The 24072-nt window shown below is 45.3% G+C and overlaps 1 protein-coding gene across 3 annotated transcripts in view; it reads right to left on the bottom strand.

Annotated features, from left to right (window-relative positions):
• Positions 1 to 1124: 1124 nt before the first annotated feature.
• Positions 1125 to 24072, bottom strand: part of EXT2 (exostosin glycosyltransferase 2) — a 146022-nt gene continuing 123074 nt past the window's right edge. For all 3 annotated transcript variants that reach the window (XM_052652388.1, XM_052652387.1, XM_052652389.1), the window contains 4 exons: positions 12381 to 12524; positions 10311 to 10439; positions 8057 to 8139; positions 1125 to 1909 (listed from right to left, as the gene is read on the bottom strand). In XM_052652388.1, the coding sequence (XP_052508348.1) occupies positions 1771 to 1909; positions 8057 to 8139; positions 10311 to 10439; positions 12381 to 12524 (495 nt within the window). In that variant the 3' untranslated portion in view covers positions 1125 to 1770. The remainder of the gene's footprint in view (positions 1910 to 8056; positions 8140 to 10310; positions 10440 to 12380; positions 12525 to 24072) is intronic.

The raw sequence follows: 24072 nt of genomic DNA, 5'->3' as shown, positions 1-24072 counted from the left end.
GCTAGAATTTAAATGTGAGGTCCTCCTCCCCTTCCACTTGCCCCAAACCAGGGAACCCCTGGAAAGATCAGAGGTACTCGCTGTGTCAGCTACTGGTATCTGGGTGACAAGAGAAAACCCCTTTCTCTTGCTTTCTATCATAGCAGCCCCAGTACTATGAGGCCAGAATGCCTTCCCATCTCCCCTTGCTGACTAGGATATAATTATTCAAATCAAAAGGACTGATTAAGCATCGGTGTTCGCAGCTGCAGCACGTGAATGAATCACTGCTCCAGTGTCTGCAACTGCAAAATGAATGACCTGGAGATGCTATCTTATCCCTTCTGCCAAGAACAGCCTGCCATCCCACCAGGCCTAAATATGAAAGATCAGACTCAAGATTTCCACTTTCAGTTGTGCGACTTCTCAAAGTTTCCTTTGGTCTCTCAAAGTCCATGAACACATCTGAAGTGATTCTTCTAAAACTGCAAGTCTGAAAACACCAGCATGAGGCCAGCTCACCTCCGCGTCACTCAACAGAACAATGAGTGGTGGTTTAGTGACTTGGACTGGGCACACAACTAGTTTCAGTAATTATATCCATATTCCAAGCAAATTGTTATGTATTTTGTGTTCTGGGGACATATGTTATGGCTAAAGCCCAAACTGTGGCTAATCTTAATATTAGAGTCGGATAAATCTGTTTTGAATCCTTAACATCTAACATTTGCCAGAGTAGATTTGTTCATCAACTGAGCTTAAAGAGGTATAATTCACACATGTGCAGTATTACTAAATGCTGAAATGTAATGATTTAAATATACCAGCAACTATTGCAAAGCAGTTGTTATGGCAGCATTTAACATTAGCCAGAGCCTCCCTGGCTAACGTTAGGTTTATACCAAAAGAATGAGGGAAATTTTGGCATCCCCTTGGGGTGAGGGTCACAACTCGCTCAATTTTACAACGTGGTACCAGCAGAGCGACTCAGCGTATGGCTATGAGAGGCCCTCTGTTTTCCCCCAAGAGTATCTAGATCTAATCAGCAAGCACAGAGACTCCCTTGTAGGTTTGGGGACACTAAGAATGTTTGTAGTCGGAAGCTCTTCTCTGCTGGATAAGCATGGCACCAGACACGCCTCCTGGCCGACTGTCTTCCCAGACCTGGGAAGGAGGCTGGAGCTGAGGTCAGAAGGTGCAAGGTACATACGCACAAAGTTCCATAGTCAATATTTAAGACGTAGTACGAAACAGAATAAAAAATAACTTTAATCATATCCAAAAGCCAAACCAAAGAGTTTCATGGAATTTATAGGTCCCAGCTCAGCAGCTGGTGCTCCCAAGGCGTCAAATGCCACTAAGATGCTTGGATTGTGTACCAAATTCTGGGCGTGGCTCTTCCTTTGAAGAACTCACTGATTTGAAATAACAAACAGTGACCGTCAGGTAGCTCTTACATGATATCACAGATCTGAAACGGGCTGGAGGTTTCTCAGCAGTCTTAGAGCCAGGGACGGTTCCTCTCAGATCATTGTACTGGAGCTGGAAACAAAGAAAGCCTGATCTGGCCTTCCCCTGGAGCCTGCCATAGGCTTCCACCTAGAGTTTTCAGAAAGAACCCATTAAGAGCATCGGAGGACGCCAGAGGTGCTCAGGTGTCCTCCTGGGGCCTCTGCTCTTCAGGTGAGGAGATGCCAGTCTTCCACTCTGAGATCCGGGAGTCAGAGGGCTGGGGGCTGAGCTCTCTCCCTCCGTCCGCATCCGTGTTGAGACCTCTGCCAGTGGCCTGCTTCACAAGCTGCCGATGTTGGGGAAGCTCTTCAGCTTCTCAGGGAAGTCGTCCTTGTACAGGACGGGGTCGGCTCGGTGCTCCACCACCTTAAGAGGCATTGTCCCAAAGACGGAAGCAAACTTGTTGATGCACTCGGACCTAGGGGGTTTGGGGAGGGCAGTGGGGCAGAGGGACAGGGGTGGGGAACAAAGAAAACATTCAAGAGGCTGAGAGCTGAGAGCAAAAATACATCGTATTCAACACTGGCCAGAGAAACGCAAGGATCCCCAGCATGCTCCCAGGTTCTTCCCACGGCTGGGAGGCTTTGGAGGAACAAAGTGATCTGGGGGTACTCTATTAATTCAGCGGGAGAAAGGGAACCAGGGATGCTGTTTGAGCTGTTCAAAGGCCATGGGCCTGCAGAGGTCAGAGTATCGTTCCCCTCCCCCTCAAATTCCAGTCATTCCTCCAGCTCCTTACAAGCAGGCCTCTAACCAAGGTGGATTAGTTGCCAACAAGCCTTAACCCCATCCCTGCCAGCTGAAGAGAAGGCAAAGGGAGGAGGCAAAGCGCTGGATCTTGGCTTCAGCTCACTTGAGCTTAAAAGGGAAAAGGAAGGCTCTTACACGTGGGGCGATGGAAGGCAGAGGAGACAACGGGGGCCATGAACCTCAATTTCAAACAACACTTCAGGCATTCAACCAACATCTATCGAGGGCTGTGAGTGGCAATCTCTGGGAATTATCAGTCCACTTCCATAAGCTCCTCTGTGAGAGCTGAGGTTCACACTGGACAGCTTTCATAATGGTAGCTGCTCTCGTGTTAGAATCAGCAGCAACAAGCAACTTCGCACCGCTGGGTGAGGGGAGGGTGCGGCCCTTACCCCCACCCCGCGAGCAGCCCCCTCAGAGGGGAGCGGCTCAGACACATGGGCAGGAAAGGGCACTGGTCAATCAGACCAACTGAGTGTGACAGCGGGTGATGAGGACATTTCGGCGTCAGACCAAAGCGGGAAATGAGCCGGCAAAAACCGCTTTTGAAGTTGAGGGGACCTCAAGGATGGATTTCAGCAAGGTCAGTATTCTCTCTCCTCAGTCAGGCCCACCGCACCTGAAAACCGGTTCCCAGGGAAGGGCCAAATTTCAAGACACGGACTGCAAGGCTCTTCTGTCCTCAGAGAGACTGTAAGCCTTGCTTCAAGCTATTTCAGTCCACAGCTTTTATTTGAGGCCTTTGAGCTTCAGCAAGAAACCAATTAATAAAGAAGCCAGTTATTATCAATTCTTTTCTTGCGCTTATTCTGCTGGTCAGACGGTGTTACCATCTCATTGTGAGCTCTCCCAGCTAATAACATCACTGTGCCCACAGCCACAAAGCAACAGCGGCCTGTCACTTATTCCATGTTCCGGACTGTGTTAAAAGTGCTTGGCACGTACTAGGTTACTCGTGTCTCCCCTCACAACAGCCTCATGAGGCAGGCCTCCTATGCTTCCCACGGCACACTAGGAAGACAGAGGCACACCACAGGAAGACTCAGAGACAGGACCAAAGCCAAACAACCAGAGAGGGCAGAGCCAAGCCCCCGCATTCTGGTTGCTGAGGCTGAAGTCTTCACCAAGAGATGAGACACATTTATTTATCATCATCCTTCTAGGGTCCAAAGAGAGAAGCTGGAAGTTAACAACTGTTAAGCACCTATTGAAAAAGTGAAAGTTGGTAGCACAGTCATGTCCGACTCTTTGCAATCCCATGGACTGTAGCCCTTCAGGCTTCTGGCTCCTCTGTCCTTGGAATTCTCCAGGCAAGAGTACTGGAGTGGGTTGCCATTTCCTATTAAGTGGCAGCTAATTTACATCCATGACCCAGCGATTCCTTTAAGTATCCCCCTCCATACACCCGAGGGTTGGTATGGTTTGAGAGATTTGGGCTGAGACAGGCTAAGGGACTCTCCCAAGGACCCTGAGCTGGACGGGGGTGCAGCTGGGTTCAAACCCAGGCTTGCGTTGGTACTAAGAGGCCTGGGTCTTTCTATCACATTCTACAATGGCCCACAGCTCACTGAGCTCCCCTCCTGCTGGCAGTCTTTCGAGACCCAGGAGGTTGCAGCCTCAGGTTCCAAACTGACAGGAGACTGGGAAAACACTGAGAGAGGTTTTAATAAAATGACAGGAAGCGAGCACCGGCCAACAGCTCTTTTCACCTTAAATTACGGGGTGAAGACAGCGGCAGACTAAGTCAACTCTCCCCAAGGACTCACTTTTGACAGTTGTTCTGCCTATAAACACGGTCAGTTCTTGTAGTTTCCAGTGATTCTGCTTGTGGACTCTGGCCAGCAAAGCCCAGCCGTGCCCAGCACAGGGTGCCAGCGAACATGGATGAAAGAAGAATCACGGCTCCTGGCAGGGGCTGGTGGCTCTACGGGCCCCTGGGGAGCACCAAGGACAACATCTCCTCTGTGACTAGACTGGCCAGCCGGGCTGGGCCACAGGCGAGAGGCCGCTGGGGCTCAGGCCAGCTCGGCTTGCTGACAGCTGCCCCTGGCTGACCCAGGCTGCTGAGTCCTCCTTTCCCTCCACGCAGCCCACCCTGGAGAAGCGACTGCCGTGCGGAATGGTACGAGTCCTCGACTGCCAGGTACCGACAGTGTCGCCTACCTTTGTTACATGCAGGGCAGGGGACCTGGGGTGGGGAACAAGTCAGGGTAGATTATGAGTCGGGCTAGTTGCTGGGGGGTCTACCTGAGTTGTTCTCTTGGGGGTCCAGCTACTGTGTCAGTAACTGTTCCCCTAGCTTGGTTTTCTAACCAACAGATAGGCTAAGAACAGCCAATGTCTATCTCTAAAGTGTTGCAAGGGCCAGGGAGAAAAGACTAATGGCTTTCTGTTTCCCTTTCAAACTCATACTATTAACCTAAAGTAACAAGGAGCTTGAGGGTCAGCGCTGGGGAAATTGGGAAGCAGACTAACCTTGCCAGGCCCCAGGCTACAGACTTTCCTAGCACTGATACAAAAGTGCTCAATAAATATTTGTTGAATTCCTGAATGGATACAGTAATATGAAAGTTAATATATCTATTTTCAGAGATGAAATGATTGGAAGTTCAGGATAAGGTAAGTCAATGTCCTTAAGTCAGACAGCTAATAAGTGGCTAATTCATAATTTGAACAAAGACTGACCTGAATCAAAATACAATGGTTGTTTCTTAAATCAGCATTGTTTGCCTGCCATACTGTCTTGACATGGGTAAAGCTACTGGGCAAAATGAAGTTACAAAATCTTCTTTTTCTTAAATTAACTAATAGCAGGACCTGGAAATGGAGGAAGGGCAGTAAAAGCACTCTCCTCCACAGCTGAGATTTCTGATCCCAGACCCCAAACATAAGAATAAATAAGCTTACTGAGGCACACAACTCAACACAAGGTCAGAACGTGCAGAGCGGTTAACTCCTTTCACCATTTTGTGCAAAAATGCAGATTCCGCAAAGGGAACTATTTCAAAACAAGTGAACAATTCTGCAGTTGTAACTCCATCTCTTGGCCTACCCAACAGGGCTTAAATCATATCCCCCTCCCCCCCAACCTAAGTGTCTTATTTAATAATTCAGTCATTTAACCTTAATCCAAATAGTTTTGCTCGCAGTTTCTAATTAATTCAAGATTGATTTCCTTCTGGTCTCCATCACATTTCTCAAAAGGGGAGCCTGCCATCACTGACTCTGCGTCCTTCCTGTCAGCTCCCACGCCACCGCCCTTCAGCCCATCACCCTACGGCATTACTTTTTCCAAAGTCTCAACGCTGCTGGCACTGGAGACCCTGGTTCTCTCCTGGCCTCTCTCTAGTGTCTGCTTCTCTCTTTTCAACTACTCCTAACTGTCTGAATTTCTCAAGATTCTACCCATAGCTTTTCTTCAATCAATTGTCATCTCTGGGTGGATGCCTTCCAAATCTCCATCTTCGTTTCAATCTTTTTCTAAAGTCCTCGTTTTGTATTTCCAACTGCTTGCTCCATATCTGTATCTGCATATACAGAGGGTAAGAGCCCAAACTCACCTGCCTTATTGCTCTCCAACTTGACACACCATTAAAATCTCCTGGCCTCATTAACTACACTGTGAAAGGTACAACATTCATGTCCTCCCCTCCCCTACTTCGCATCCCTCTTAATTATATTATTTATACCATTAAAGGTACTACCATTCTTCCCATCTCAGTCAACTCCTCCATAACCTCCCCACACCTATCCAGTTGGACATCAAATGCTAGCACATTCTCCTTTGGGAGGAAAAAAAAAAAACCAACCTTGTAATTTAATTCAACCCTTTCTCTCCACATTTAACTTAGTTCAAGCCTTCTAACTGTTCTTCTTTTTCTTCAATCTCACCTTTATTTCATTCTACATACTACTTCCAAATCAATCTCAAAGCAATACTCTAATCAAACTACTTCCCTATTAAAAAACCTTCCATGGCTTACCTAGAGAAAAAAGCAGTTTGGCACTGATGGGCCAGGATGTTTTGCTCTAGCAAAACTGGATATCTTGACTGCTTGCCAAATGCACCTTGGGCCATCCAGTTTCCCCTGCTGAGGATCTCCTCTTCTTGCCTGGAGCTGGAATCCTAGCAATCTTTGAAGGCTCACTTCAAGTGCCACCTCTTACAAAATCATTCATAATAACTGACCTAGTAAGAAGTCACTTTTCTTTCCTCTGACCAGTTACAACATTCTGAGCCTTCCTTTGACTTATCGCACATAGCTTCGGACTAGGTTCAATACACACATACACATGTGTTTTATCTACTGTTGTTAATTATAAAAATCTGATAAAATCAAGCCTACCAACATCTGGGCAGTGCCTATTTTATTTTCAAAACCCTTTTCCTGAGAGGAAGCTTCCACACTTCCCTTAGTTACTTTCTTCAGTGTTTAATAATAATTATACCTAACTTAGATCTTTCTCATTGCATTTGTTATCATCTCAGTTTTTCAGCTTTAACATGAACTTTAAGGCCAGTATTGGGTGAAATTTTCTAAATACAATTCTTCTTAGACCATAAAACCCCAACATGTAACTCAGCCCAATCGAAAACTAATTGTTTAATGCTATGAAATTCTCAACATAGAATGGGCGTAGGTTTAAGTAACAATTTCATGTGCTCTAATAGAACTATAATTGGGGTCTCTTCCAAATGAGCTGTGTCAGGAATGTCACTGTCCTTGACTAGGTGATAACTTGATACCAGTGACAGATATTTCAAAGTCACAATAATATATTATTTCATATCGACAGTTGGTAAAAGTCATTTGGGTAAGATATTTACATATGAAAGAGATTATTTAGAGAGTAAGAATAAGAAGTAAGCGTAAGAAGGAGTAAAGCATTATAGAAGGGTCCAGGCCAACTGAAACAGTCCCCTGTACAACGTCCTCCAGGCTTGAAGGACTCTGATGCAGCTGATAGGGTTCAGAAATGAGTGCTGCATGCAGACGCATACAAGACCAAGGGAGACCTGAGCTAGATATCTCACCCTGACAGCTACCACAACATTCTCTGAATGCATTCTGGTCCCTTGACAAAAATGCCATTGGTTGTCAGAGCTCGCTGTCTTATGTAAGAGGCTGCCTTTTGGAAGAATTAGGTTCGATTCAGGAGATTTGAAGCTTGGGGCCTTTGGGACACAAGTGAGACGGTCTTGAGGGAAGACAGACATCTCCCACTTCCTTCATACTCACCTACAAGGCCCTGTATTACATCCACACAGATGGGTGCTTACTGGCTAAGTGACTGAATTAGTATAAAGCAGGTTTTTCAGAGCTGCCCTGCTTCGCTCTCTGAAATGTAAAGAGCTGTGCTTTCAATTCTGCTTTTGGTAGGTGTTTTAGTGTGTCCACAAAGGTAATCTGGCCTCTGGTGGGTTTGGTTTAATAATTCTCTCTAATAGAACTTTTACTGTAACGCGGAGATACTACCCTGAAAAACAATCCAGGATTTCCTCGGAATTAGCTCACTTCCACTTGAGTGACTGTGGATGGTTAACTGTTTAGTCCACATGGAGAATCTGGCTTCTGGAGCTTAAGGCCAGCTATATTTTTAAGACCCTTCCAGCCATTACAAATTGAGTGAGTAGCATTCCAAATTAATTCTTTGGGTGACCTGGGCTTGAACTAACCCAATTCCCACGTGCAAAAGGAGGTGACTATGGCTACCAGCTGCTGTCCTTATATCTGCAACGAAGTCCCATAAACAGGCCCACAGCAGGAAATGGGATCAGAGGCCAGGGCAGACTTTTGTCTAGAGGCCCACTCACCTCTCCACCATGTGTGTCTGGTCAAGCGAAAGCCCATCGATGGCTGTGCATTCAGGACACTTGAATTTCTTTCGTGGTGTTACCTGCCAGAGGAGCACAAAAATATACCCGGCTGTCAGTGCTAAGGACAATAAAACCATGCTTGCGACACCACTCTGCATGCTTCTGTTCTGTAAGCTGAGATGCCTGCTCCCTCTCCACATGTACACGCGTGCACACACACACACACACACACACACACACACACACACACACACACACACACCTCACCGCTCCTCCATTCAATTCTGTCTGGCTCGGCCAACGGCAGAACTCACAAGGGCCCAATAAAACAGGCTTGGAGGGCTTTTGCCTTCTGTAACTGGAAAGAAGTGGTGATGACAAGCTCCTTAATTCCTGTTTAATGACTGTTTTCTCACTGCCAAGGTCCTTGTATAAACACCATTTGTTCTTACAGCCATAAGGGCGATGAAATACAGCTTCCCATAACTTTCACCGTAACCTTAGTTCCAACAGGCGCTCTTTCTCCTTCTTCCAGCTAATGGCAAAAGCTACGGGCGGCACCATGCTCTTGAAGACGTCACGTTATTTGCAACCCCTTTGAGTCAGGAAAAAATCCAGTGGTCCTCTGCCCTCTGAATCCTTTTCCCTGACTCTCCCCACCACCTTCCCCACACCTCAAACTTCGAATATTTTTCTAGCAAACTCAGGGGAGGCTGCTACCGTAACCCAGTGAAGATAAGTAGACAGTTGAGGGTGGGTGGGGAAGAAAGCTAGATTACTGAGACCCGGCTGAGAAGTATACAGACTTGAGGAATTACTGTCCAGAGTAAGAAGGCACAGCTAAAGAATGTCTTGAAGAATGTCAAAAAATGAATCTGGAGATAAGAGGAGTTCTTTCAGTTCTAATGAGGTGGATGAAACTGGAGCCTATTATACAGAGTGAAGTAAGCCAGAAAGAAAAACACCAATACAGTATACTAACACATATATATGGAATTTAGAAAGATGGTAATGATGACCCTGTATGCGAGACAGCAAAAAAGACACAGATGTATAGAACGGACTTTTGGACTCTGGGAGAGGGAGAGGGTGGGATGATTTGGGAGAATGGCATTGAAACATGTATACTATCATGTAAGAAACGAATCGCCAGTCTATGTTCGATGCAGGATACAGGATGCCTGGGGCTGGTGCATGGGGATGATCCAGAGAGATGATATAGGGTGGGAGGGGGGTTCAGGATTGGCAACTCATGTACACCCATGGTGGATTCATGTCAATGTATGGCAAAACCAATGCAGTATTGTAAAGCAAAATAAAGGAAAAATAAAAATTAAAAAATAAATAAATAAAACTAGTTCTGCAATTTATATTCTTTAATTGTCCCTGCAGTGAGTTGTTCACTGAGCTATTTAAAGAGCAGAGGGATACCGTAAAGACTGGATCAAGTCTGGACAGTGACTTTTCCTCTTTTCTTAGTCACTGGCTTAATCTGGCTTCTCTCATCAATATTAATAGCATGAGGAATCATTCTGGAATGTCACACCACGTTTCCAATATAAGCTTCCAGTGTAGGATTCTGGCCTAGAAGCATTGGCCATTTTCACATGTGGAATTCTAATCCAGAAAGAAAAACAGGTCAAGATGACTCCACTGATATAAAGAAGTGTGCTCTCTCTACATTTCTAGGGACCTGATTTGGGCAAGACCTACATTTCAGGAATAGACATCTATTATAGAAACAAAGATCCCCACATGATCTTTACATACTCTCCGCTTTTAATATGCTATGGGAAAGGTACTTTTAAAAATTGGTAATCAGTGTCTTAAAACACCGTTTACGACAACTACCGGTATAATTGTACAAAGTATACTATCTTCTCAACATTTATTGGAAAAAAATCAGCTACCTTAAGAAAGACGTAATTGCATTCTTTAGAAGAACTAGATTACAAATCAGTGTTGAGAATAAAATTACAGTTTTAAAACAAACACAATTTGTAGATTAACCATTATAGACTTTCTTTCTGATGCTGGCAGTTAAAAAACTATAACTTAAGAAACTTTATATAACAAAAGAAAATATGCCGAGCTTCAATTTCACAATGTCAAACATCCATCAGAGAATCTTAAAGCTAGAAGGCAGCTGAAAGTTTATCTATTCCAAGTCTTCATTTATAGCTATGAACACTGTGGAGACTCAGAAAGCTGCCCAAGATGTGCCCCAGAGCTGGCCACAGATGCCTCCTACCTTGATGACAGCTTTCCCTGTGACGTTAGCCACCAGGAAATTCATGGCAATGTCTTCACAGTTCATATGAGCATCCACCCAGTTCTTGATGTCCCCAGGCATCTTGTAGGTATACAGGTAATTAAAATACTGCCAAGTGAGACAAAAGAGGAGACACGTTCAAACAGCAGTTCCCTGTGGCTGATAGACAAAGAGCAACTGAGCCATGGCAGGGAGACAAGCTTTCTCTCGTAAGACGAGTCACAATGTTGGATCAATACAAAGGCCAAGGGAAGTATTAAGATGCTTGTGGTCAGGTGACCAACTGTCTTTAACACTGTCATTTTTCAAAGAATCACCTACTGTAAGCAGAGGAACATAAGCACAGTATGAAGTCCCTGTAAGGTGCAGGCCCTTTGGACTGATGAACGGATGTGTTTAACAAACATCGTTCAGAGACACACTACACCCTGAGCTTTACTGATTCCTTCCCTCTGAGTCACAGTGCGCCACCGTTTCTTATCTTCTTCCCACGGACTGCAGATAGCAACAGAGACATATCGATGGTGGACGGACACTGCAGACATGTCCTTTGTTAAAGTAAAACAAAAATGAGGCAATTCCAAAACGACCATAACCTACATGTATGAAATAATAGAGAAATTTGTGGTATAATACAGAAATACATCTGCAGTCTATCATAGCCCCAAGAATTATAAACCTTATATATTTACTTATGCTTTGATAAGAAAAAAAAAAAACTCATTTCTGGATCGAGAGCCCTGAAAAATATGAGGGCAGCAATGCTGAGATCACAACAAGCAGCTGATATAAATACAGTGAAGTCAACTTAATTGCACTGGGCTGAACACATCTTTCTCCTGACATCAGTTCCTTATGCCACTGCTGACAACTGACAAGTCATTACTGTTTCATTAAGCCACACACTCCCAGGGAGCACTCCACCACCAAGCATAATATTCTAAAGCCCAATGTATACCCTTCAATCTCTCCCTTTAATAAAAAAGAGTCAAAAACATAAAGCGACAATTCTCAGAAGGAATACAAAAGGCTAAATACCCAAAAGGAATTTCAGACCCCAAGTGATCAAAGTGAAATCAATAAAATCAATTTTTACTTAGCAAAATAGCTAAGTTTGATTTTTTAAAAAATTTATTTCATGCAAGAAAGAGTATGATACGACACTTTTATATTTTGCTGGTGAGAATGTAAATTGGCACAAACGATACTGAGAACCAACGAATATATATATAACAAAGCTTCCCCAAAATGTTCATAATTCTTCTAGGAATCTATCATAAAGATCATAAGTATAGGCAGTTATGAAAATGGATACTGATCATTATTTAAGCATTTGATACAAAGTATTATCTAGCAAAAAAATTAGATATAACCTAAATATCCGGGAGTTGGTGATGGACAGGGAGGCCTGGTGTGCTGTGATTCATGGGGTAGCAAAGAGTCAGACATGACTGAGTGACTGAACGGAACTGAAATATCCAATAACATAGAAACAGCTGTCTATGATCTATGGAATATTAATATAATGGTATATTAGCAATTATGTTAAGTAGAGGTTGTTTATAAAGAAATGTTAATGACATAAGGAAAAAACTCACAATACATGCACAAAAGTTGATGAGAATATTTATGACCATATGTGTGAATCAGTAAATAAAAAAGACAAATTGGAAAAAACACCTAAATAATAGTAATACTGCGTTGGCTAAAAAGTTCATTCATTATTTTCCATAAGATTTACAGAAAAATATGAATGGGCTTTTTGGCCAACCCAATAGTTTATCTACCATTAGTCCTATGATAGAACTTTAAGTGATTTTTTTCTTATACAATAAATTTGCTCCATATTTGAGCAATTATACTTTAATAATTAGAAAAATAACTTTATTATTATTTTTTTAATATCACAAAACATGGCCTTTCTAAGCTCTCTGAATAGAACATTTTTCCTAAACTTGGCGAAAATTAGTTTGGGCGAAATGAAATGAGTATCATACTCTTGTGTTTGTCAGTTCAGCCCCACTTGCTTCAAGCTTGTCCCCACCTGACCTTGTGATAAAAGGCTGCCCCTGTGAGCACCATGGACACCTCATTGGTCCACTCAGACTCATACTTCCACTTATTCATCTCGTGGTCCCAGAGATGCAGGCGACCCGGGTAACCCACCAACCGGTCAGGAAATTCTCGCCAGACCTGAGGACAGAAACACATCAGCAATCAATTCTCAGTTCAGACAATAAGCAAGCACGGCGCTCAGCTCTTTAAACGACAGAATCCCTGCATTCAAATCCTCACAAACTAAGAGCAGAACGGGCTTCTGAAGAAATTCGATCCAACAGGTGCTAGTTCTTCAGCCAGTATTCAGAGATAAATGTTCATTCTAATTTCCTCTAAAACTTTCAGGTTTGTATTCGGAAATTTCAAGTAATGTAGAATAATAGCTTCTTGAATTGCGCCAAGGTATATAATCTCTCAACAGGCGATTAGTGAAATAGGCTCCACTGTTAATGAACGCACAAATGAAGCATAAATGAAACCGTGATTTATGGTAAATTTTGATGATTGTGGAAACTTACAAAGTCTCTGCTTCTGAAAAAGAAAAAAAAAATCTATCTGGAGCACAAAGACATTTTTTATGATCTTTTGGAAGCCTTAGGTATAGAGACATTGCCTGATTTTATGAACTATAACATACCGAAAATAAAAATTTGATTTCCACGTTTGGAAAGGCTCTGAGATATAGTTTTGTTAAACAGAATTGGTATACAAGGGTGGGGTACATCCAATACTTTCATCCATGTACTTCCATACAATTTCCTTAGCCTTTAAACTACTAACCATTAGTGAATACTGACAATTTACCAGCTGTCCTGGGGCCTCTGCTCAGCACCACTGAGTCCTCATCCTCGCCCAGACCTCTACACAGCGGAGTTCCCGAGGGCCTAGTCCTGGAGAGCTATGCCCTCTTAAACTTTCCCCACAAGCAACATCTAGCTTCAGTCTTTTTAAATACCATCTGGAGAAGGGGACGACAGAGGATGAGATGGCTGGATGGCATTACCAACTCGATGGACATGAGTTTGAGTGAACTCCGGGAATTGGTGATGGACAGGGAGGCCTGGCATGCTGCGATTCATGGGGTTGCAGAGTTGGACACGACTGAGCGACTGAACTGGACTGAACTGAGACTCTGATGACCTCTAAATGCAGGTCTGGCCCTGAATGTTTCTGATACAACCAACTACTTACTTAATACCTTCAGCTGGATTAACAACAGGCACCTCAAACTCAACATGTCCGAAGCATGACTCTTGATGCCACAGCCTGGGAAAAGCCATCCTCTCAGTCTTTCCTGTCTCAGTAAATTGTCTGAGCCAGCCTTTCCTCCTTATTTCCTCGTTCCCCACACCCAGCCCTCTAGCAGGTGCTGCTGACTCTACTTCTGATGCCTTCCTACTGCTTCTGTTACACTGTCCCCAGCTCAAACCACCATCATTACCAGATTACTGTGGATTCCTGGATTACTGCAACAGGCTTCCAACTTGTTTGCTCCCACCCCTGCCCTTCCAAACCATCATTTACAGAGCATCCCTAAAAGGACCATTCCTAAAAGAAGAGTAGGGTATGCTTTACAGGGTGATTCAACCAGTGGGTGCCATCCTATTAATTTATATATATATTCATTATATATTTACCCACATGTATCTAAGTCATATGGTCATACGTGCTACCGCAACCAGAGGCTTGCCCCCCCAGGGAGGATACGCCACTGCTTTCCCAAAGTTGGCATGCTAGGACCCCCGCCCTCCTGCACTTTTCAGGTGGCACAGTGGTAAAGAATCCACCTGCCAATGCAGGAGACGCAAGAGATGCAGGTTCGATTCCTGGGTCAGGAAGATCCCCTGAAGTAGGAAATGGCAACCCCCTCCAGTATTCTTGACTGGAAAATTCCATGGACAGAGGAGCCTGGTGGGCTACAGTCCTTGGGGTCGCAAGGAGTCGGACACGACTGAGCAACTGAGCACAGGGCTGCTTTAAAACATAAAGTGGGTGGGCTTAAAACAGCAGAAATCTAGAAATCAGAAGCCAGAGTGCTGGTGGGGCGATCTCACCCAGGGAAAGGATCCTGCCTGCCTCCCCCAGCTCCTTCCTGGTGGGTGGCTGAAAATCTCTGGCATTCCTTGGCTTGCAGACACACCACTCCAAACCTCTGTCTTCACGTGGACTTCTTCTCTGAGTGTGTGCCTTTGTGTCTGAATTTCTCCTTTTTATAAGGATTCCAGATAAACTGGATTAGGGCCCACCCTAACAATCTCACTTTAACTTGGTTACCTCTGAAAAGACCCTATTTCCAATAAGGTGACTAAGGATTAGGATTTCAGCATACCCATTTTTGAAGTGAAGAAGTGAAGTCGCTCAGTCGTGTCTGACTCTTTGCAACCCCATGGACTGTAGCCTACCAGGCTCCTCCTTCCGTGGGGTTTTCTAGGCAAGAGTACTGGAGTGGGTTGCCATTTCCTTCTCCAGAGGATCTTCCTCATCCAGGGATCGAACCCGGATCTCCCACAGTGTAGGCAGATGCTTTACTGTCTGAGCCACTAGGGAAGTCTTTTGGTGAAAGGTAAGAAAGGGAATACCTTTTTTAGGCATGTTCAATCCATAACATCCCCTCCGACAAGATCGTTAAAAAATGCTCCACCAATAAAACAAAACAAAAGATGGCTTCCTCCTAAGAATAATGCGCAAATTCCTCAGCATGTTCTAAACGGCCTCCCTCCCTCCAGCCTCTCTCTTACCACGTTCTTACGGCCTCTGTACCTGCTACCTCATGGGCTGTTCCCCTAGCTCTTCAAAAGGCTGGTTCCTGCTCATCCGTCAGGTCTCTAGTTAACTATCACCTACTCTGAGAGGCCTTTCCAGACCCTCCCCTCCAAGGTAAACGCCATCCCCTGACCAGCCACTCTTCATCACACCCCTCACTCCATGCTTTTCTTTATCAAACCTCCATTTCACGAAACTGCACTGGTTACTCATCGTGTACTTTTCTTTATTATCTCTTTTCTTCCCACAGAGTTTAAACTCCATGAGGACAGAGGTTCACGGTGGCATTCCAAGTACAAAGCGCATGACAGCCTTCCACGCACACCTGCTGAAGGCATGGACGGACAGGCAAAACCTCGGCAGGAAAAAGCTGAGCAGGAAAGAAGGGGACCAAAGCCCCTTCCTGTTTTCTTCACAGCCAGAGCTAGTATACTTCTTCATTCTGAAAGGAGGCCTGCAACAGTACTGATCACCAGTCATCATTCATAATAATGTGATAGCCTTTGTGTGAGAAGACCACAGTAACAACTCACCATCGCTAAAGCACGTTTTAAACCGCTTTTCCAGGAGTGGGTAAGGGACCTTTGCTGAGTCATTACACTCTCTTGCCCAGTCTTTGTGATCATTTATCTGCTTTCATCGGATGTCTGACTGGGGTCTTGAAAGTGGTCTGGCATGGCAGAAAGAGGTTTCCTTTGTGTGGAACCAGCTCACCTAACAGGCCTCTCCAACCCACAGCCTTGGCCTCATGAACACCATGTTGTAATCAACAGAGCTAATCGGCCACAGGCATCATCATAATAGCTGCAGACAAATGAATCCGTGTCAAACACTTCTTCAGATGTATAATGCTGCGGCTGTGTTCTCTCTACTCTGGGGTTTGTATTTCAGCAGATTAAAATAATATAATACTATTACGGAGCCACAACACAGGCTGTGGGTCCTAACTTCTATCTGGCCCTGCAGGCCGGGGTAGACCCAAAGTGCACGGACAGGTTTCTCTGCTTAGCACTGAGCACCTGCCTGTTCAAGCCACATCACAACCACCATCAGCAATTCATCTCAATGGGATGAAAGAGATTTCTGGAGGGCTATGGGCACAAGCAACTGCACTCAGCACCAGCGATGGGCAAGGCAGAGGAGAAGGGGTAGGGCAGGGGGCATCCATTCTGTTGGCACCTCTGTTGGATGGAAGCTGAATCCCATCTCCCCCCACCCATGTGTATTTGAGTCAACTCTAATCTGGGGCTTCCCTGGTAGCTCAGTTGGTAAGAATCCGCCTGCAATGCAGGAGACCTGGGTTCGACCCCTGGGTTGGGAAGATCCCCTGGGGAAGGGACAGGCTACCCACTCCAGCATTCTTGCCTGGAGAATCCCCATGGACAGAGGAGGCTGGCGGGCTACAGTCCATGGGGTCACAAGAGTCAGACACGACTGAGCGACTAGGCACAGCACAGCTCTCTAATCCATGGGGAGGAAGGTGAAATCACCTTCCCAAGGGGTTCTTCTTTTCAAGCCCCCAGTTGACAACAATGATAACAACACGGGCTCAGTTTTAGGGTCGAAGGCTGTTTTGATTTCAGTCCTCTTCCTGTGAGCTCAAGCCACTTACCAGGCTTCTCTCTGGGGAAACTTAATTTAGTGACACTGGGTCACAGAACGCTGAACGCCGCCGCTCTGAAAGCATCGGAGGTGTCCTGGCTCTCAGACGCCTTTGGAGGCTTCGGCGAGCGCGGCTCCTCAGGCGGGGCCTCTCTGCCCTTGACTTACTCCAGGCAGCTGGATGCAATCAAGATACCATCCTTGTCACTTCATCTATAACTCTGCAGCTGACTGCAGGATCAAAACGGAGCAGAACGGAAGGGGACGGGCCCTTTCTCGCAGAGCCCGGGTGTAGTACGAAGCCCGATTAGGTATACAGTAAAGCATTTTCCCAGCCAGAAGAGCGGGAACCTGACTTCGACCCCCTTTCCCTCATCGCTCCCCACCTCCCGCCCTAATTCCACTTTTTTTCTTTTGACTTCAGGGAAATGCTCTGGGGTTAGCCTTTTGTCATTACTAACAGATGCCTTTATATATTGTAGTGCAGGCATTTGAAACTTCACATTACATCCCGATAGTTGGAGTAATAGTGCTCCCAGAGCTATTAATATGTTCAAGTCACAAAGCCATCATTCAATTGCTTGCCTGTATTATCAACATCTTTTGTGTACAGTGTCATCTATTTTAAATTGCACACATCTTTGAAGACAGAGGCCCATGTCTGTTAAAACAAAACCCACACCTCGATCAGGGGCTTGGCAGTGATCCAAACAGTCCGTGTGTGTGTGTGTGTGTGTGTGTGTGTGTGTGTGTGCACACGCACGCGCATGTGTGTGTGCACGCATGTGTGTGTTGCTCAGTTGTGTCCTACTCTTTGTGACTCATGGACTGTAGTCTTCCAGGCTCCTCTGTCCATGGGATTCCCCAGGCAAGAATACTGGAGTGGGTTGCCATTTCCTTCTCCAGGGGATCTTCCCGACCTAGGGACTAAACCTGGTCTTGTGCACTGCAGAAAGATTCTTTACCATCTGAGCCACTAGGGAAATCCAAAGAGTCCTTATATTTGGGGCTGAGACCTGGGTTCGAGCCCTGGGTTGGGAAGATCCCCTGGAGAAGGAAATGGCAATCCACTCCAGTACTGTTGCCTGGAAAATCCCATGGACAGAGGAGCCTGGTACGCTACAGTCTATGGGGTCGCTAAGAATCGGACACAACTGAGAGACTTCACTTCTATATCACTATTCCAACAAAGATGGCTTCCCTGGTGGCTCAGATGGTAAAGCGTCTGCCTACAATGCAGGAGTCCCGGCTTTCAATCCCTGGGTTGGGGAGATCTCCTGGAGAAGGAAATGGCAACCCACTCCAGTATCCTTGCCTGGAAAATCCCATGGAGGGAGGAGCCTGGTAGGCTACAGTCCATGGGGTTGCAAAGAGTTGGACACGACTGAGCGACTTCACTTTCACTTTTCACTTTCTATATCACTATTCCAACAAAGACGGTAACAACATAATACCATCCTATTTCCTTCCATTCTAATTTTTATAATCTTGGTCCCAACCACTTCTTACTTGGATTATGGAAATCTCCTCCTCTTTGGACTGCCAGCTGTGCTCCTGTGTCTATTTTCAGAGTTACCTACTTATATATATTTTTTCTTTTGTAAGCTTCCTGACGTCTTTTGTGGCTTCCCACTCCTAGAGGATAAAACTAAGATCTTCTACCTTTGTTTAAAAGGCAAAGGAGGTAGCCCTGACTGATGCCTATAGAAAGTGCACCACGGGACATGGTTAACGTATACCTAGGAACAGTTCTGCCATGGACAAGTTGTGCCCCAGACCTATTCAAGTTGCCCTGATTCCTCTCTGCCCTCTGCAAAATGAGGGGTTGGGTTAAAGGACCTCTAATGCACTTTCAGGCCTAAATTCTTATATATTCTTCCCCACTAACCTATTTCCAAGGAAACTAATTCAGCAACTGTGATCAGTTGCTGGTCTGCATTATTTAACTTTGGTTTTAAAATGCCATACACATACAGGTACCCAATAAATGTTCCTGAAAAGAGGACAATGCACTATATTCTAAGCCAGCTAAGCAAGTGCATTTTAAACTTAGGGTGTGTGCTAACCACAGTCAGATTCAGGAAACAGACTAGGTGTCGGGGGTGGGGGGGGAGTGAGGGGGTGGGGAAGGTATAACAACAGGTGGCGCCCATCTGGGATGTCTGATGAGCTCACGGGTTAGCTCCAGGGGGAAAGGGACCCTCTGAAGTGGCCACTGCAGTCATCATACTTTCAAAGGCAGAGCTCCACAGGATACTGCCACTGCCTGAGAAGAATGCCACATGAACTGGGACTCGTGAACCAAGAGACGGACTAAGAAGTGGTGAGGGAAACGGGGGACGGTGGGCCCAAGGTACCCCAAACGGGGCTAGGATTCATTCCTCTCCTTGCATACATCCCCTCGATTGCGTCAGTCCCTGACCATCAAAGCAGAATAGAACGCTATGACCCAGCCCTCACCCTGCGGCCACGTGCGCAGGTGAGTCAGGGCAGCGCTGCAAGGAACCCGATGCGCAAACGCCTCGGAATTAGTGGCCATCCTTCCCGTCGGGCTTGTCTTGCGTGCTCCCCAGATGGGAGAGGGGGAGGCTGCCGGGGTTCCAATTTCTAGCTGGTTTCTACAGAGGAGCCGGTTATTGGACTCACTCTCAGCCCTCTGGGAACAAAGCTCACCTTTTATATTTGGAATGTCCTGAAATGAAGTAGGATGGAGGGACTGACTGGCCTTGTTTTCAGCTCATGCTTTTGATTACAATGGTGGATGGTAGTTTTCGTCAAGGGTGGTTGTTCAGTTCAGTTCAGTCGCTCAGTCGTGTCCAACTCTTTGCGACCCCGTGAATCACAGCATGCTAGGCCTCCCTGTCCATCACCAACATTATTAAATGTTCATGCTGGGCACCTAGAGCCGGTGAGCCCTGAAGCTGTCATCTGGAGTGCCCTAATGCTGATGGGTTTTCACAAACACATGTACATGCTGCATTGTGTATTAAGCTTTACCTGTTATTAGATTAGATCACTTCAGTCTGCCCCAGAGACCTTTCCAACCCAAGGTGGGGTTCTGCTTAAAATAAGCCAACGGCAAGAGCAGCACCATGGGAAGGCTTCTGGGTTTTGGCAGCAACCCTATTCACCCCAGTCCGGCTGGATGTAGCGCTCTGGCACTGGGGTACATGATCACCATTCCTCTCAAGCCCTTTCTTCAGGCCTGGGGCAGTGGTGAAGCTAAGGAGCCAGACCAGGGCTGGCCACAGCTGGTAAGAGGAGTGTGTGCCAGTAAACCTTTCCCTTCTCTCCCCAGATGGAGGTCCCATGGGCAGTCTAAGCTGCAGAGCCCCATCCACGCTACCTCGGGGGTCATCGGGAAGGCAGAGGTCACTTGGTCTGGTATCCTCTCCCTGGACAGATGGGAAATGAGGGCTGGAGAGGAGGCGGCGGTCCCGAGGTCACACCGTGTGGTCCCGCCTAACTTCCCGTCCAGCCTCTGCTCATGAAGTCTTGTGGCCGCCCGCTCTCCTGGTTCTAAAAAGCACCTCCTCTTCCCCAGCTCAGACCCTCACTGGTCAAGGAAGTCAGGTGACGGCGTCTGAGGTCACACCGGTGTCAGTGTGCTCAGCTGGCTGCAGCTGGTGGCAGAGATAGTCAAGGGTCCCACACGCACGCGGAATGAGCAGGGAGGGAACAGGACAGCGAGCGAGAGGCGGCGGGGAAAACAACAAGACCTTCTGCTCCCCTCAGCACTTGTCTTCTGATAGCCCGAGGCTCGTTGTGAACACGGTTTCCATTCAGCAGAGAAAGCCAGAGGCTCACCCACTGAGAGAAGGAACTCGCATCAGCCTGCGGAACAAGAGAGAGAGATGCCACGCAGGACCCCGGAGCACCGACTGGAACCCTGGGACCCAGAGGCTCTGGGGCCAGGAGGGAAGGACAAGCGAAGAGCAGCTGAACGGAAGATTAAACTCAACCCGTATTTTTCGTGAGGCAACGAATCTCTCGAGAGAGAATAGAGAGAGGCAGGGGAGGTGTGACATGAGTTTGAGGGGATGGGAGGAGGAAGACACGGGTCAGCGTCAGGTCACGGGCTTTCAAATGTTGCGCTCCTTAAGGCCCACTAAACGTGAAATCATTTTTATTTCCATAACCTCAACTCCAGTTGAGGGGGGGTCATACTGTTTCTCAGTCTAGTCCCAGGGGATTACTGAATGAAGCCAAAAGGAGAACAATGATTGTAACCCAAATGGCTACTCTCTTTAAATCCTGCAAGAGGTATAAACAGAGACTCTAAGTTTCTATTTCTAATGTAAATAACCATTACGCAGCCTTCAAAATTTCAAGTTGATCTTGGTGAGGCTCGCTTTGACTGACTAGGGACCAAAGACACCAGCTCCATCCAGCAAGAGAAAGAAATTCTCGTGACTTCAAGCCACTGCCCTGGGGACTCAGATCACTTGTCACAGAAGACACCGTGGAACTGGCCAGGTTTGTTTTCTTCTTATTGTGCAAAGGAAGGAAACAGCATTGACCACAAACTATAATCCTGGCTGACTCTGAAGCATAAATGTGGTTCTGAACTGATTCTTTAATCCACCATAGTGCCCTCCTTATGTGCCTAAACTCCGTAATATCTTGGTGGAGAATCAAGAAGCAGAAGAACTCTTTTAAATTCCTTATGTATTTTGACCCCACCTACGTCCCCAAAAATGATTTGGGACAGTTTACTACAAAAGGCAAAAACTAGAATAAAGTCCAAACCATCAAAACAGATGATGCCCTCAACAGCTTCTCTTTAAAGATTCAAAGGTATTCCACCCATCTTAGAGATAAAGGTATTCCACCCATCTTAGAGATAAAGGTATTCCACCCATCTTAGAGATAAAGGTATTCCACCCATCTTAGAGATAAAGGTATTCCACCCATCTTAGAGATAAAGGTATTCCACCCATCTTAGAGATAAAGGTATTCCACCCATCTTAGAGATAAAGGTATTCCACCCATCTTAAGAGATAAAGGTATTCCACCTATCTTAGAGATATTAATCCTGCTGTGAAGTTCTAGAAAAGCAATCCCACAGCAAAGTAAAGTCATAGTATAGGGATGAAGAGATTTGAGTGTTCCTATTTATTAATTCATTTACACATTTAACCCTTGGATACTTACTGAGTTTTCACGGTTTTTCAATTCAACATTTTATTTTGAGATAATTGTGGATTCAAAAGCAGCTGTAAGAAATAATGCAGAGAGATCCCGTATGACCTTTCCCTGCTGCTGCTGCTAAGTCACTTCAGTTGTGTCCGACTCTGTGCGACCCCAGAGACGGCAGCCCACCAGGCCCCCCATCCCTGGGATTCTCCAGGCAAGAACACTGGAGTGGGTTGTCATTTCCTTCAATGCATGAAAGTGAAAAGTGCAAGTGAAGTCTCTCAGGCGTGTCCAACTCCTAGCGACCCATGGACTGCCACCCACCAGGCTCCTCCATCCATGGGATTTTCCAGGCAAGAGTGCTGGAGTGGGGTGCCATCGCCTTCTCCGGATCTTTCCCTAGTTTCCCCCAATGGTAACATCTTGCAAAACTGCAGTGTGACTTAACCACACGGTATTGACACTGATACAGCCAGGATAGAGAGCACTGTCAGCACCGAGGGTCCCTCCTATCGACCTTTTAAAGATCCTCCCCATCCAGATTCCCTCCGACAATTGCTAATCTGTTCTCTATCTCTACAATTTCATAATTTCAAGAAGGCTATGTATCAATGGAACCACACAGCATATATACCCTTTCAGGATTAGTTTTTTTCACTCAGTTTAACTCCCCAGAGATTCACCTAAGTGGTTGTGTGTATCAACAGTTTGCTCCTTCTCATTGGTGAGTGGTATTCCACGGTGTGGATGTACCACAGTTGGTTAGCATTCATTCTCTGAAAGACATCCGGGCTGATTCATTTTTTGGCACGACAAATGAAGCTATTATGAAGATTCATTGTGCCCACTGTGGAGGCATAAATTTTACTGCCTCTGGGATAAATGCCCAAGAGTGCAACTGCAGAGTTATATGGTAGTTGCATGCTTAGTTTTATAAGAAGTGGCACAAATTATGTTTCCAGTGGCTGTACCATTTTACATTCATACCAGTAATGTACAAGAGATCCAGTTTCTCAGCATCTTCAATAGGTTTCTCTGCATCTTTATCTGTAGTCACTATTTTTAAAAAAAATCTTAGCCATTCTGACAGGTATTACATAATTCTCATTTTAATCTGCATTTCCTTAATGGTTAAGCATGTCAAACATCTTTTCATGGGCTTATTTGCCATCTGCATGTCCTCTTTAGTGAAATCACTGCTCCTGTCCTTTGTCCATTTTCCAACTGGCCTGTTCATCTTCTACTGTTATTCTACTGAATTCTGAGAGTTATATATCCTAGATGCTTAGTCCTTTATTAGATATATTGTTTGCAAATATTTCATCTCAATCTGCAGCTTCTCTTTTAATCCTCTTCACAAGGCCTTTCACAGAGCAAAAGTTTTAAAATCTGATGAGGTCTAATTTACCAACTCTTCCTTTTATGAATCATGCTTCTCTTTGTTTAGTCCTAGATCCTAAAGATTTTTCTCAAGTTTTTTCCCGAACGTAATATAATTTTATGTTTTACATTTAAGTCCATGATTCACTTCCAGTTAATTTTTCTATAAGGTGTCAGGCTTAGGTCAAGGTTAAAGTCTTACCTATGGATGACTAGTTTGTCCAGCATCATGTAACAGAGCTGTCTTTCCTCCACCAAATTGCATTTTCACCTTTGGGCAAAAATCAGCTGCCCCCAACTATTTTTAGGGACTGAATTACACTTCAAAGAGTGAATACAAAAACAAAGTATATTTCTTGCTACTAAGGAGCTTACTATTTAGAAAAGCTAATGGCATTTACATTAAAAAACTGGAGATGAAATAAAGTAAGCATCCAGGAAAAAGTACAAAAAACAAAACAAAAAAAATGAGTTAAGTCGGGGGTGGTAAAGCAGGCAGAAGGAAAAAGCTTCATGAATTTTAAGGGGAGAAAGGAAAAGAAAGTTATTAAATTACAAAGTTCAGCTAAAATCTCCACTTCCCTCAATCAGATAAATAACTAGTACAAAGTTTTACTCTTTGCTAACCCAGAGAAGACCAGGTATCTCCCCCTGAATACAAAATATGGAGTCACTTAACTTTGAAAAAACACCTTATAATTTCACTCACGGAAACTATAAATAAGAAAATTCAATGTCCAATCACATTAAGTCCACTCAGTCAATGAGTATTTCCTGAGCACCCACTATTTGTCAAGCTCTA

This window comes from Budorcas taxicolor, chromosome 15 (genome assembly GCF_023091745.1).
Source record: "Budorcas taxicolor isolate Tak-1 chromosome 15, Takin1.1, whole genome shotgun sequence".
In the NCBI taxonomy this organism is placed as follows: domain Eukaryota; kingdom Metazoa; phylum Chordata; class Mammalia; order Artiodactyla; family Bovidae; genus Budorcas; species Budorcas taxicolor.
The sequence above is the reverse complement of the archived record's forward strand: the minus strand, read 5'-3'. Positions and strand labels throughout refer to the sequence as shown.